At 40.0% G+C, this 14257-nt stretch overlaps 1 protein-coding gene across 4 annotated transcripts in view; it reads right to left on the bottom strand.

Annotated features, from left to right (window-relative positions):
* diaph3 (diaphanous-related formin 3) overlaps positions 1 to 10629 on the bottom strand; it is a 468447-nt gene extending 457818 nt beyond the window's left edge. For all 4 annotated transcript variants that reach the window (XM_017699480.2, XM_017699484.2, XM_017699482.2 and 1 more), the window contains exon 1: positions 10005 to 10629. In XM_017699480.2, the coding sequence (XP_017554969.1) occupies positions 10005 to 10157 (153 nt within the window). In that variant the 5' untranslated portion in view covers positions 10158 to 10629. The remainder of the gene's footprint in view (positions 1 to 10004) is intronic.
* Between the last annotated feature and the right edge of the window lie 3628 nt (positions 10630 to 14257).

Here is a 14257-nt window from a genome sequence, read left to right as displayed (position 1 = left end):
AAACCCACGCAGACACGGGGAGAACATGCAAACTCCACACAGAGAGGACCCTGGTCGCCTGGCCAGGGAATCGAACCCAGGCCTTCCTTGCTGTGAAGCGACAGCGCTACCCACAACGCCACCGTGCCGCCCCTGTTTGTGTTTTATGTGGTTTTTATTTATTTTTAAATAAGTCAAGTTCTTGTCTCACATGTCCAATCACCACTGGAACCTGACAATAGCATGGTGGGGGCTGTGGCTGGCCCCTTTTTTATTTATTAAAAAAAAAAAAAAAAAAAAAAAAAAAAAAAAAAAACTTTGTGCCACCATTGCAATGGTGCAAACTGCAGTCCCATAGTAAAATAAATTAATAAAGAAATTGGTTATTTGTTAAAAACAATTAAGTGTTTAGATCTTAGACATTTGTTATTAATGATTACGTTATTATGTACTATTTATATACTATTTAAACACAAGGCATTATCTGAGATAGTGATAAGCTAACTATAAACAAAATCATCATTTATAGATTGAAAGATTTAGATTAAAAAAAAATAATAATAATAATGACTTTAAAAAACTTAATTGAATAAATGCTGTCCAACATTTTCATGTCACCCAAACAGACTTTTAGTTCACAGGCAAAGCCTTACTTCAGCCACACCCCTACATTTTAGAGCAGAAAGCGAGACTGCATCCCTGTCCCTCATGACCACATGGCGAGCAGTTAAGATTGGGACACGTTTACTTTTTACGTTTAGAAACCTTAAGAACAGTCACTACTGAAACACATATTTCCTCTAAATAAGTAAACATTTGTGATTTAATAATAAAATGTTATGACTTTATATGTGGACAGCTATTCAAAGCTGTTTTTACTAGTCATGTACTGGCTAGTGTTTTTGAGTTACGCTCAAAGTTAGCTTAAATCATCACTACTAAACAAGTCACCACTTAAACGTTTAGTTTCAGAGGCACTGTATTTGTTAATGACAAAATGAAAGGTTTAATCATTTATTTTCACTCAGATTAAAAGGATTTCAGTCTAAAGTCCAAGTCAGTTAAAAGACTTAATTGTGTTTTTTCTACCTCATTGTACCAATTTGGTACAACGGTCCATATACTGACTCAATGGTTGCCTGTTTCAGTAGCTCCTTTGTCCAATAGCCCATTTCAGTTCGGTTATGTGGTAACACCACACAGAAACATGCTTAAATCAAAGAAAAACAAAACAAACAAACTTGAGATTCCACTCAGACTAACTTTGTTCTTGTTTATAGTTTGGTAGTTATTGGTATGACTTTGATACCATTGGTATGTTTTTTTTTCTGTTGCTAAAAATGTAATAATTCATGTACTGACTGTACCTATAAAACTGCTTGTTCAAATAATAATACAACTAAAGGTGATCATGAAGTCAGCCTATAGGCTGTTTTTACTGCAGCGTCCCTTCACTGTTACTGTGGCCCATTATTATTATTAGGCTATGAATAACGGACTATAACAAGCCACATTTTACAATTGTGTGCACATCCCTAGTCACGCATGAATTTCGTGTACATGCTGGTGATTTCCGCTCTTAAGTGAGTCAAATAAATCGGCTCAGCTTATCAAACGCCTTTTCGTTCTGTAGCGCTGTCATTTTTTTGTTAGCAAAGTTCACAGTATTAATGGTCACTTAATTTTCAATAAAATGTGAGTATACCTTCTAACTAATCTACAGATATGGAACTATGTTTGCTTTTTTTTTTTTAATTCATTAGGTCAGATCCATCCAGTTTCACTGGAAGAATTTTGAAAGGCAAGGATCACAAGATAGGTAATCACAAGATGGAAAAAATGCAGGCAAATGCACCAGTTATGAACAAACAAAATGCAAAAATCATAAGAATTAACAAGGCACACTCCGTAACATGGCTAAGAACTACATGAAAACCGCCAGGAACCAGAGGCAAACTGGCAGATGCAAACAAACATCCACGCCACCTGCTGGACATCCTCAGACCTCAGTCAGAACGGCATCATTCCTCAAGCTAAGCAACTTGTCATAAATTATTAAATAATTTGTCATAAATAATTAACATATTTGCATGTTCGTCAGTTTGAAATCGAAAAAGCCGGAAATATAAAGTAAATCTCCGACAGGTGGCGCCGATGTTCGTTTGCATTTGCCTTTTCATTGACACTTAAAGCGCATCTGCGCCAAAAACTGAATCACAAACTGTCACTTTGTTGTTGATTTATCCATTTTGCATTTTCATTTTGTCAGACATGCCGATTCCTATCAAAAAGAAATAAGAACATAAAGATTGCATTTTGATTTTAGTTTTACACATATTCTGCATTTCATGAAGAAAAGCCAATGTGCAGCTTCTATTTTTTATTTCTCTATTAGCTTTTCCATTTTGGATCTGGCAATGAAATACCAGAATAATAACTAAACTTAAATGACAAATAGCTGTTTAAAATTATTGTCACAAATGGTACATGTGAAAAAATACATTTCAAACGTAGCTACTTCATTTCATTTTCACTTTTGGTAGGATAATTGTGCAGATGTTTGGAAAAAGAAATGGCAAAAGAGGTGTGCATTTACATTTTATTGTCTTCACTTTCATTTCTTTTTTGGCCAGATTTGTCTCCCATATTGAAGGGCCTACCACCCAGCCTGAGAAAAAATTAGGTGTAACATTGAATGGTTAGAATTTAGACTGCCCTATACTGCCCTAAAGGAAGCCTCAGCTTCCTGACTCATCTCTTGATGTGAGTTCAGAGAGTATGCTTGCCAATGTCTCCACCCACAAAAAAATCTGAACTTTAGTGCTACAAGTAAAGCGTCACCACGCCTTAGAACAAGGCTGAACCTGGAGGGCCGATTTGGATACCTGCTTCAATTCAACTCATTTCATTGGTTCTGCTTTAGAACTACAGTGGCTTCATAGAAGTATTGATCAGAATTTACCCAGAGTCTGAATAATAAATTCAGTTACTCTGCATTTCACCACAAATGTGAACACCTGCCATTTCACCAGCAGACACTTCCATTTCCAAACTGGAAAAACTCATAGCACTTTGAATGTGTCGCTTCAGCTACAGCTTTAGCTGCTGCCGCACTTTGTTACTATGACTACAAGAAACAATCTCAGATACTGTGTATGTGTGCCAGAGAGAGAACGAGAGTCAAAGTGTGTGCGATGGAGAGAGAGGGAGAGAGGGAGACAGGGACAGAGGGAGATAGGGAGAGAGGGAGAGAGATTTTCATCATGCCAGTCATGATCACCCATGCCTCATGCAGTCAGAGCTACGTCTTTATTCAGTACAACCAGTAGTGCCAGTCGTCATAGTTCATAGTGTTTTTATCCCTTTAGAGCACAACACTAACAAAACACCACTAAAATGATCTGTGTGTGAGCATTTTTCTCATTCATGCTCGCACCATGAATGTTTCAGGGTGCATTTTAAATAATGGATTACTGCCTTTGTCTTTGTGATCAGAATGTGGTGAAACATTAGTCCTGTATGATCTACTACAACTACTACTACAACACTAGTCTGTGACTAAGATATAATGTAATCTCAACCTCATCAAGTTTTTTTGTATAGCATGTCAAACACAAAGTGTGCTGTACATAAATGAAAATAAAAAATAATCAAAACTAAAGTGCTTAATTGTATAAAATAAAACTAAATAAAGCAAAAAGGACTAAATAAAAACATAGTAAATCATAAACAAGCAACATATTAAAATTAAATCTAATTTTATCAAACATTTATCAAACAGTTTTGCCACAGAAAACATCTGGCGTACGGACGTATGTTTGACAGAAAGACAGAAATCCATCTTTAAGGCTTAATTAGTATAATGGACATATTGTAGCAGTGGGACCCATCTCACAGAATGACAGTTTCTAGCCAGAGAACAGTGCTGGCACAGTATGCATCAAGCATAAACTTTGAAAGCAGTATTAGTAGTCACAGATATGTAGCCTGTGGTAATTCCAAACAGGTCTTTCTATAAATATGTCTTGCCAGTACTTTTCTGCAACATCTGTATGTTCACTTTGTATATGCTCATTAGCATGTAGATGTGCTGGCAAAGGTGTTCAGACATTAAACATGCAACTCCTTTTTTAATCAGAAGTGCAGCAAGGCAAAGATGGCTTTTTTCCCCTCAGAGGTGTAGCAAGGCTTGACTTGTCATACAGAGAGACAACATCCTGCGGCCTTGACGACAGCTTAGTTCTCAAAACTCTTTTCTTCACACCAGGTAATAAGTGCAGCCGCCAGAGGGAACAAGCCATCACAACTTACTTAAAAACTGCAGCCGTAGTCTGCCTAAACCCTGAGTGACAGGAGCTAAATAAGAAAATTACTCTTTTTTTTTTTCTTCTTTTAAACAAATCAGCACAAACATAAGAGAGGGGGAAAAAATAAGAAAAAATGGGCATAATTGAAGTAACCTTGATAGTTCCACTCAGCTTCTCTGGCATTGTTGTTTTGTGTTTTTTTTTTTTTTTTACTTTTTGGAAAGTCAGATCTTTTCATTTTGTTGAGTGCTCAAATGTTAACTGCGCCATTAGGGCGGTCGGACATGTTGTGATAAACCACAGGCATTGCTGGCAGCTCCTGTAATTGCTTCTCCCGAATTGGTTCTGTTCAATAAGCACCATGCTGTCGCATTGCCTACCAATGAGACAAGAGTAGCTTCCATTTCGACCCCTCACCTCTATGAGGCCAAATGCACTCTTTCCATCCCTCCACACTGTTCCCTTTTAGTTCCTTTCCTCTTTATACTGCTCTTAGGATTGTTTGCTACTTTCCCAGCCTGCAAACAAATAGAGGTGAACAGGCTGCAGACTTGAGGACAATTTGCTGATAACGATATGCTTGCAAAAAAGGCTCAACCCATTTCAGAGTTCAAGACACCGGAATAGATAAGCGATAATTCATAGGCTCCACCACAGGCAGCAGAAGAGGAGAGACGAGTGGCGACGAGAGAATGAGAGTTCCCTGTGGATTCACCCAGCTGTTTCTGCTCCAGATGTCCAAGGCCAGCAATAAAAGCAGGGTGTAAATTGTTTTTTTTACCCCTCTCCAAGGTCCTCATTCGATTTCTCTTCCACCTGAGCAGCTCCTTGCCTGTCCGTAACCGAGGAATCAATCTGCCATCGTAATTGGTGGTAATGCCTCCCGTTTGGTTGACCCTCACCATGTTATGTTCCCCTGTCAGTGCCGTATTGTGGGCTGCACTAAATCTATTTTTCTCCATCTCTCGTGCTCTTTCACTCTCTCGCTCTGTCTCCCTCCTTTATTACAGCCAGATGGGGGAGTTGACTGTTTAGCCCAGGACAATGCTTTCTGAAGGGTAGCCCAAATGTCGCCCAGCAAATTCGAACACCTGCTCTGGTAATCACACCTAATCGGCTAAAGTGAATGGTTTCTGACTCTGCCGAAACAGCTCACTTGGGCTTTATCAAAGTTTCTTGAAGGCTTGAAGGATTAGCAAATATTGGGGGAGGTTAAACAATTGTGTTCAACAAAACACGTAGCACGCAGGTGGATCTGCCAGGCATCACTGCACACAAGACTCATTTAAGACTCATCAGACAGATAACACAGCACTGTCCAGAGAGTCATTACAGAGGGTTTTCTGCTTAAGGAGCATTAATTATTCAGAGACAAACAAATAAAACAGCCCTTCTTTCTCTGTGCATCTATGTACATATAGCAGGACGCACGAGTGGTGATTTAAAAAAAATTTAAAAAAAAACTCATCAGACTAGCAATCAGAGTAGCATCTACACATAACATGCCAAAGGTACCAAACTGATCACCATATTCAATGAATGAAAATACATTTTGAAATAAGAGCCACTTTTTCTTTTTGATCACCATTTCTCCTGCCGTTAATGACACCGCCCTAAGCAATGTGTTTGTGCAAAGAAGAGACAGATGGTAAACAGCCATTACTTTAATTGGGGGGGGGTTCATCTAACACTCATAAACTAATGACTCAACACATAACAGCCCATTTCAAGTCAAAAAAGAAGAGCCTTCGTTGTTTCATGTCATCTTTTATCCATTTTTTAGATTAGAAAAACACCATCACAAGTAACATTCAGAAACATCATTATGTTGCATTACTACAAAAGCAGAAACACCTTGTCTTCACTAGCCCTCTTATCCGTATTTCAGTTGGTATATCCTCCTCATATGGAGGGTGGAATTAGAGATGGCTTTGGGTAAGATGTACCTGGCACTAAAATGATGTGGTTATGAAAGCATGGCGGTGAGGATCAAAATGTTCCTCTTAATGGAAATGAGGTTTTCCCCTGCAGTCTCTGTTTTATGGTTTAAAAGTGCCACCTACTGGTCAGTGGCCATATTTCTTTTCAAACATAAAACTGGAAAAGAAGGACATGATCCATAATCAATGTCTTAATCAGTGCTAATTCACATTAAAAATATCAGCGACATTACAATAATGTACACTCTCGTTCAGTTCCTCCTGTAATATAAGGGCAAAGTGAGAGTTGCCGATGCAGTGGCGCACATTTTCACTGGGTGTCTCTGACTGTTGTTTTGGATGTTTGGATGTTTCTATTTTCCAACATTTTAACAACATTAACGTGCCAAATATTAGGCAGACATAAAGCTACATAAAAGACATCTCTGAAAACATTACTCTAAACTACTTCTACTATTCCATGTAATTATTCCATTCCATTCCATCTATTATTCCAGGCTGCTACTCTACTAAATGGATTCTGAGGTCTATTAAAATGAAAACACGTTCTGCTGTTCAACATCATCCCAGCTGATAATCCTGTAAATACTGGCAATACGTCCACAGTTCTACGACTCTAGCACTCGACACACTTTACCAATATTACTTTATATGTGCATGTCCAACAATGCTTGAAATATCTAACTGTCTTGGACTCTAGTCCTAAATAGGGAGGCACTGATATGTTCTGAGCCGATGAGGATGTCCAATATTTTTCGCATAAACATCTGCTGATGCTGATACATAGAAATTTATAAACTGTACAAACTGGGGATCAATCCACAAGGATTACCATTATGAAGAAAGGTTTTTATTTCTAGTGTTACAAATATGGTAAAATGATTCAAATTAAAATATTTTGGCAACAGCAGACCACCATCACCTAAACATTCTGTTCTTCTGAATTTTTTTACACTAGTATGATTCCAATATTATAATGCATCCCCAGCCCTTATAGTGAAAGGGAGCACAAAGATCACAGGCCAACAACATCAATATACCCTACAGTGTGTGCACCTTTGATGTCTAATGTTTACAGATGCTTTTTAGGGTATTGTACGACAAGGAGTGTCTCATTTTCAGTATCATTGTCTAAATCATATGAAACCCTTGAGGGGTCACCAATCTCTCCTGTTTCCAATGATTATCATGAGATGGTACAGTGGGCATGGTAAATCTCATCATAGTGTTTTTTATTACAGAAGCACAAGCTCAGCAAGCCGAAAGCAGGCTCTGTGCTGACTAACTGTTTTAATATGGTAATAAAGCATAAGGGTATCATTGTCACTCACTATCAAAGCCATGCATACAAGACACAAAAAGAGACGACAGAACAAAGAGGAGACGATGACAGAGTAATTAGGAATCTTACTGACTCTACTAGATTTCCTCTGGCCTTTTCTTTACTTTACCCATCATATCACACTACTCTTCTGTGTAGCATGTCCAAATGAGTTAAACAGCACAACCTCAAACTTGTGCCCTTTACAATCACGTGGCCAACAGGACAAAGTTTTGAAGTATGACCAACACAACAGGCAGTCATTGTTGACTTCCTGTAGATTTCTAAGTTAATCCCAAAACCCCAAACCACTCATAATTACTAGCTTGTTTGCTATTCTGATATGACCAAAAAATGTATTTTCTACTACACTGCACTATATTGACCGATATTATGCATTGTTTTATTAGAATCATTAATGGTCAAATGTTTGGGGGTTTTTTTTGGCAATTTAACCACATCCATCCCGGGGTAAGTAATCTCAGTGCCAGACAAGCAGTTAACACTGCCCCAAACAAACGATTTACACCAAACCTTCCTCTCTAGCTGAAGCTACTCTCCTTACACATACTTCTGGCCCTGTAAGGGGAGTTAGAAAACATTTCTGGAATGTTCTAAAACACTGATAACACCCGCTACACCCTCTCAAACTTTCCAACTGAAACACCACAAGAACAGATTCCAAAGACATTAATAGTCCCAGGCTGTCCTAAATTTGCCTCCTCAATTTTCTCTTTCTCTTGTGTTTTAGGTTAACTCACTCTGTTCTCCCATTGTAAGAACTCAACATCATGGCAGTGCTGCTCTGTCCCTAAGGCATCTGGGTTATGGGCAAAATTAATCATCTGTGCAAGATTGCCCATTACAGCACTGAGAGAGAATTTGCCTAGGCCTGGGGCAGAAACTCAGATGATCCTGCCAAATGCTTTCAGAATGAGAGAGTGTGACACGAAGACAGACACAATTCAGCACTGCCAACTAGTGATTTGAAGAGGACCAATTCAAGGAGAACCAATAACAGGCACTCTCATTTAAAACTAAATCAGCCTGTGACGAGTCGAACATTTTAAGTCACGCTGTGACTGAGCGACAGACGATGACAATAGGGTTTTTTTGTGTACTAAACTCATTACTGGCCCCATATTTTCAACATCCACTCCAAAGAGCACGGAAGACAGGAGCCTAAGGCCTTCCCCCTACCTTTGCTTGGCCCGTTTGTCCATGTGGGTGCTTAAGCAGACATTCAGACACAACACCGCTCCAGCACTGAGCATGGAAACAACCGTGGATTAGTCTGCCTTATCTCTCTGCTAATTTTATCTGTTGATTTAGCCACTACGCCTCAGCAGTCAACATCTCAGCGTAATGCAGCAGTGGAAAAGACACAAACCATAAGCACCAGTTCAAACTGGAGGGGTTATTAAGAAGATGCAGTAGCAATTGGACAACGTAGACATCATAATATATTTCTTCCTTATCAAAGTTATTACCAGAATACTCTCTCAAAGGACAAAAGTAAAAACAGAAATCACCATGCCCTTTTTTCTTTACTGAAACCTTAAGTATCGGCATATACTGATGTGAAATGATTTGTAGAAACCTCCATGGCTGCCAGGAGACTAAATCAACAGCACTTAATGACAATAATAAGCTTTATAATGAGCTATTTTTAACTGAAGCACTGCATTTAGCTCCTATAACTAGGCCATACAACACATTCACAAAAGAAACAAACATTACATCACACAATGTGAGTAGGTGCTGTATTAGTTACAGGCCTAGATCAGATTCATTTGTTTGGCCTCTCAATATCCAGTCGAGCAGTTTCTGCTGATATCGACCAGATACAGAAACCCATCAATATACCTGAGCCCTCTCTATAATTTACATGTATAACACCAATATAAATGATTAAAGCCCACCATGAGCAAAATACTGGGAGTGAATCAGTAAGGAAAAAGTTACTGAGATTGCAGAGTTCATTCCAGCTGCTTTATCGGTCACTTCATGGAAATGCTGTCCATTTCTCAGTATGTCCATTTCTCAGTAACCTTTTGGCCCCAATTTCTCATGTAACACTGCTTTCTAAAATGGTGTCACATCAACGGCCAAATCAACACACTTCACCTAATTTGACCAAACTAATCATTATCTTGCAAATATCTCGCCTGTGGTAACTGAGGAAGAAGGACAAGATGAATCTTGCCCTACCAAAGCAGAACTAGAGCAATATCGCTGGGCTCTTAAAATTGCTTTAATATTGCTGTCAGTCAGTGCTTCCCTCTGCTGAAATATGGGAGAGGAGCACGCTTGTGGCGGGCAGGAACCTGTCAAGTCGAGTCGTGTGAGTTGAGGTTAGGAGACAGGGGCAGGTGAAGAGAGACAGTAACGCTTCCCAGCTAAGCTGTCAGGAAGAGCGCAGTGTTGTTGTGCGAGAAAACGCGTGGAGCTACTTACGAACTTAGGCTTCTTCTCGCCTTCCTCGCTCCCATAGGCGCCGTGAGATGAAGTTCCTGCCCCCACCACGAACCCCTTTTTTCGGTGCGCTTTGTTCTCTCGCCCTTGACCGGAGGAGTCATAGCGTTGTTGTTGGTGGTAGTGGCTCTCCATGAGGTCTAGCTAATTCTACACGTCTAAACTTCAGTCTATCACATTGAATGCGACCAAGGATCTGACTTACAGGCGCATTATCCCTAATATCGCTAATAAACAACACTAATAATTCAGTCCAGTCGCGGCGTCTCCGGTGGTTCACGGCACTCCGTCTGCAGCGTGTTTGTTGGAAGCTCTCTGTCTCCGTCCGGAGCCTCAGGCTGGGCGCTACCTCGGATTAAGTGGACGTTAGTAAGCTAACGCTGGCTAGACAGCTAGTCCAGTGAAAGCTAGCCTGTTAGCTTAGCGAGCTAACGTTAATCCAATTTCGGGCTTTTTCAGATCACGTAACCCTTTTTCTGACTCGCGTCCCGCTCGAAAGAAACGTTTTACGTACCCAGGTTTACAACAGTCAAGTATTTGTAAAGGAATATTAGCTGTCAGACCGAAACCAAGACGGAGGGAAAACTGAAGCCGAATCGGCAAAAATCCGCCCCAAATGTGCGGAGTCTGAAAATCCCGCCGTCTGCGACAGCGCAAAACCAGCCAATCAGAAACTCCGGGCTGTACAAACCTTGACGTAACAGGGAAATGGAGACATTTGATTGGAGGAGAGCGCGAGGGAGCCGTGTAGTTGGGAAAAGAGGTGACAACGCCTATTTGTGTAGTAAGAGGCTTTACCTGCAGGGCAGCGCTGCTCATCAACCTTTATGTAGTGTGAAGTTCATATCCAGCCTAAAGTAACGTTATAGAATTATGTTGCATGTTCGCCATAATACGTGACTACTGAATACTGAGTATTCTGCATGTAGTATGTGCAGTTCCATAGGCTAATTGAGAGCACTTACTGGTACTACTACTAATGATAATAATAATAGTGGTTTTATAGAAAAAACTGTATTACATTACTGACATGTACCTGATTTAGTTTTTAGCCGGTTACCTGTTTTGTGCCACATTCAAAGAAGTTACAATACATACAGTTCTAACAACTCAGCAGTAACAGGATAATGAGTAAACAAACGTATATTTACTAAAAGATGTCATTATTAATACAATTTTCACTGTTAATCTATTACTATTAGTCAGAGACAATTTGGTTTAAACCTTTCAGGATAACCTAGTCCAGGCCCATCTGAAGAACGTCCAGGATTTAACAACTTAATCCAAAAAATACGGCTGGAGAGGCTATTGTTACTTTTCCTAGATGTACTGTTGTTTTGCACATGTGACCTTTACAACTAGGGATGGGCAACATGGCAAAAAATTATATACAATACCCCTGTAGTAACAAAACTATGAAACACTATGAATACATAATCATTCATATTCAATGTTTCACATACTGACCTGCACTAAATCTCGTTAAACAGGACTAACTGCTTTCTATGTGATGAGACTTGCTGGTGGTCAGTGTACTTTCAATGCATGATATCCACAATATGCTCAGCGTTTTATATTGCAGTATTTATATTGCAACTATTTACAACTTCAGATTTCTGCTGCAGTGTTTGCTTCATGCTGGTTATTCTTTTCTACTACATTTCATACTTGTTGCACCATAATTCTGGGAAGAAAAGCTTTCATTGTGCTGTGTTCTTGTGTAAAAATGGAACGCCTCAGCGGAAATAAGGCCCTCTATTCACAGTTTGGCTATCAACCTAGAACAGAAATGTTAGGCTTAAGAAGCATGCAGCACTGATTCATGTAGAAATGATGTGTTGACCCACACTTCTGACCCACAAAACATTATTTCATACACTGAAATGAACTACATTTCCCATTAATATCAATACAGGGCAGGACAGAACAAGGCCCACAGAGTAAACAGATGTTTCGCTGTGATGTGCGACATTTGCGTGTTGAACGGAGCATTGGGCTTGCAATGTTGTGCCACATCTCCAAACAGCTATTGCTTAATGGGCATGTCATGAACAGCAGGTGGCATATTTGGGCTCTGTAACTGTTACAAATGAGAAGATGTTTGGATGGAATTGGATCTGAACTGAACACAGTTTGCGAATTAAGTTTCTGGGCATTTGCATTTCCATCTTGATTGAAACAGGAAGCACATTTCTTTAAGCTTAACTTAAACAAGGACAGATTGGTTCATAACGTTATGCCACTGGATGAGTGCTTCATTGAGAATTGTGTATCCAATTGTGCATGAAGAAAGTAATTATATATCAACATAGTTTATGCAGAAAGACAAACAGCAGCTATTCAATGCAATCAAATCAAAAAGCAAAATACTGGAATTGATGATTGAGACCTCTTTAGGAGAGACAGACCCGAACCTTTTCTGCTGAGGACCCCTTACGGCCACTGCAGTGTGGACAAAACTTGTGTGCTATGTGTCGTTTGCTATGTATACAGAATTTGTATCAATATTATAACATCATACACAGCATAAAAGAGGTTTTAAAAGGCTGAACAAAGTAGTGCTGTCTAATAGAACACTCCAACATGGCAGATTAATATTTAATATCTAGCTAGTTTTGGAATAATAGAAGAAATAATTGGAGTTGTGGAGTATTTTAATTTGTATTGTTTTTATTTTTACATCACTTATGTGTATTCTATGTTTGCCTTGCATGTATGTTCCTAGAACACTAATTTCGCTTTGGAGATGAATAAAAAGTGGTATCTTAAGTCATTAAAATCATGCCTGAAACCTGTCCTCTTTCCAGTCTAACACGCTTCTTCTTTCTTTTTACTGTGACAAAGTTTTCCTCAGCTTGAGCTGTCAGGCCTACCTTTGTCCATCAAAATGGAGGCCTGGTCTTCTAGCTCCAAGCAGAAGCCACCCAGAACTCCAGCCCAAGTTTTCTCCTCTTCTTCGGTTACACAAAAAATTTGGGCAAAATTTCTATTTATGTATTTGTATTTCATCAGCCAGTCTTGTAATTGTGATAGTAAATACCTGAACATTTGCAAACGCCTGTAGATGCACTTTTATAGCTTAACAATTATAAACTGCAGCCCATCTGTTGCTGCACAATTTATCAGCCCCCCTCTACTCCATCCATCAATGAAAAGAACCACCATAGGATGACCGCTGACTAGATATGACTTGGTTGGTGGACCACTCACAGCACAGCAGTGAGACTGACGTGGCAGAGCTCTGTTAGTGTGTTTTTCACTGTGATCTGTGTACATGTATTGGCCAACTTTTTAGATATACACCTTGTCTTGTTGGTGTACTTTCCAGGTATACAGTCAGCAATTGTAGGTCGTCTTTGTCCATGCTCAATTTGATTGCCATCCTCTGGTCCTTCATCAGTGGTCAGTTTTTTGACCACAGGACGTTGTGCAAACATGAGGACGTTGTGCATGAAACAACGCAACACAGTGCACTGCCATGTTGACAACAGTCCACCCAATTCTATAGTGTTAGTGAAGCATTAAGAGTTTCTTTCACTGGAACTAAGAGGCTACAGCCAAACCCCTGAAAATCAACCCCACACCATAATCCCCCGCCACCAAACTTTACACTTGGCACAATGCAGTCAGTCAAGTGCCGTTCTCCTGGCAACTGCCAAACCCAGACTCGTCCATTGGACTGCCAGATGGAGAAGCGTGATTCATCACTGCAGAGAACACTTCTCCACTGCTCTAGAGTCCAGTGGCGGCGCTTTACACCACTGCATTCAACGCTTTGCATTGTGCTTGGTGATGTAAGGCTTGCATGCAGCTGCTTAGCCACGGAAACCCATTCCATGAAGCTTTCTATGCTGTTCTTGAGCTAATCTGAAGGCCACATGAAGTTCTGTAGAAGGTCTGTAGTGATTCTGCAGTGACTCTGCAGAAAGTTGGTGATCTCTGTGCACTATGTGCCTCAGCATCTGCTGACACTTCGTGGCTGAGTTGCTGTCGTACCCAATCGCTTCCACTTTGTTATAATACCACTGACAGTGGACTGTGGAATATTTAGTAGTGAGGAAATTTCATGACTGGACTTGCTGCACAGGCGGCATCCTTTCACGGTACCACGCTGGAATTCATTGAGCTCCTGAGAGCGACACATTCTTTCACTAATGTTTGTAGAAGCAGCCTGCAGGCCAAGGGGCTTGGCTTTTATACACCTGTGCCCATGGTAGTGATTGGAACACCTGAAT

This window comes from Pygocentrus nattereri, chromosome 15 (assembly GCF_015220715.1).
Source record: "Pygocentrus nattereri isolate fPygNat1 chromosome 15, fPygNat1.pri, whole genome shotgun sequence".
Classification (NCBI taxonomy): Eukaryota; Metazoa; Chordata; class Actinopteri; order Characiformes; family Serrasalmidae; genus Pygocentrus; species Pygocentrus nattereri.
This window is presented reverse-complemented; position numbering and strand designations above follow the sequence as displayed.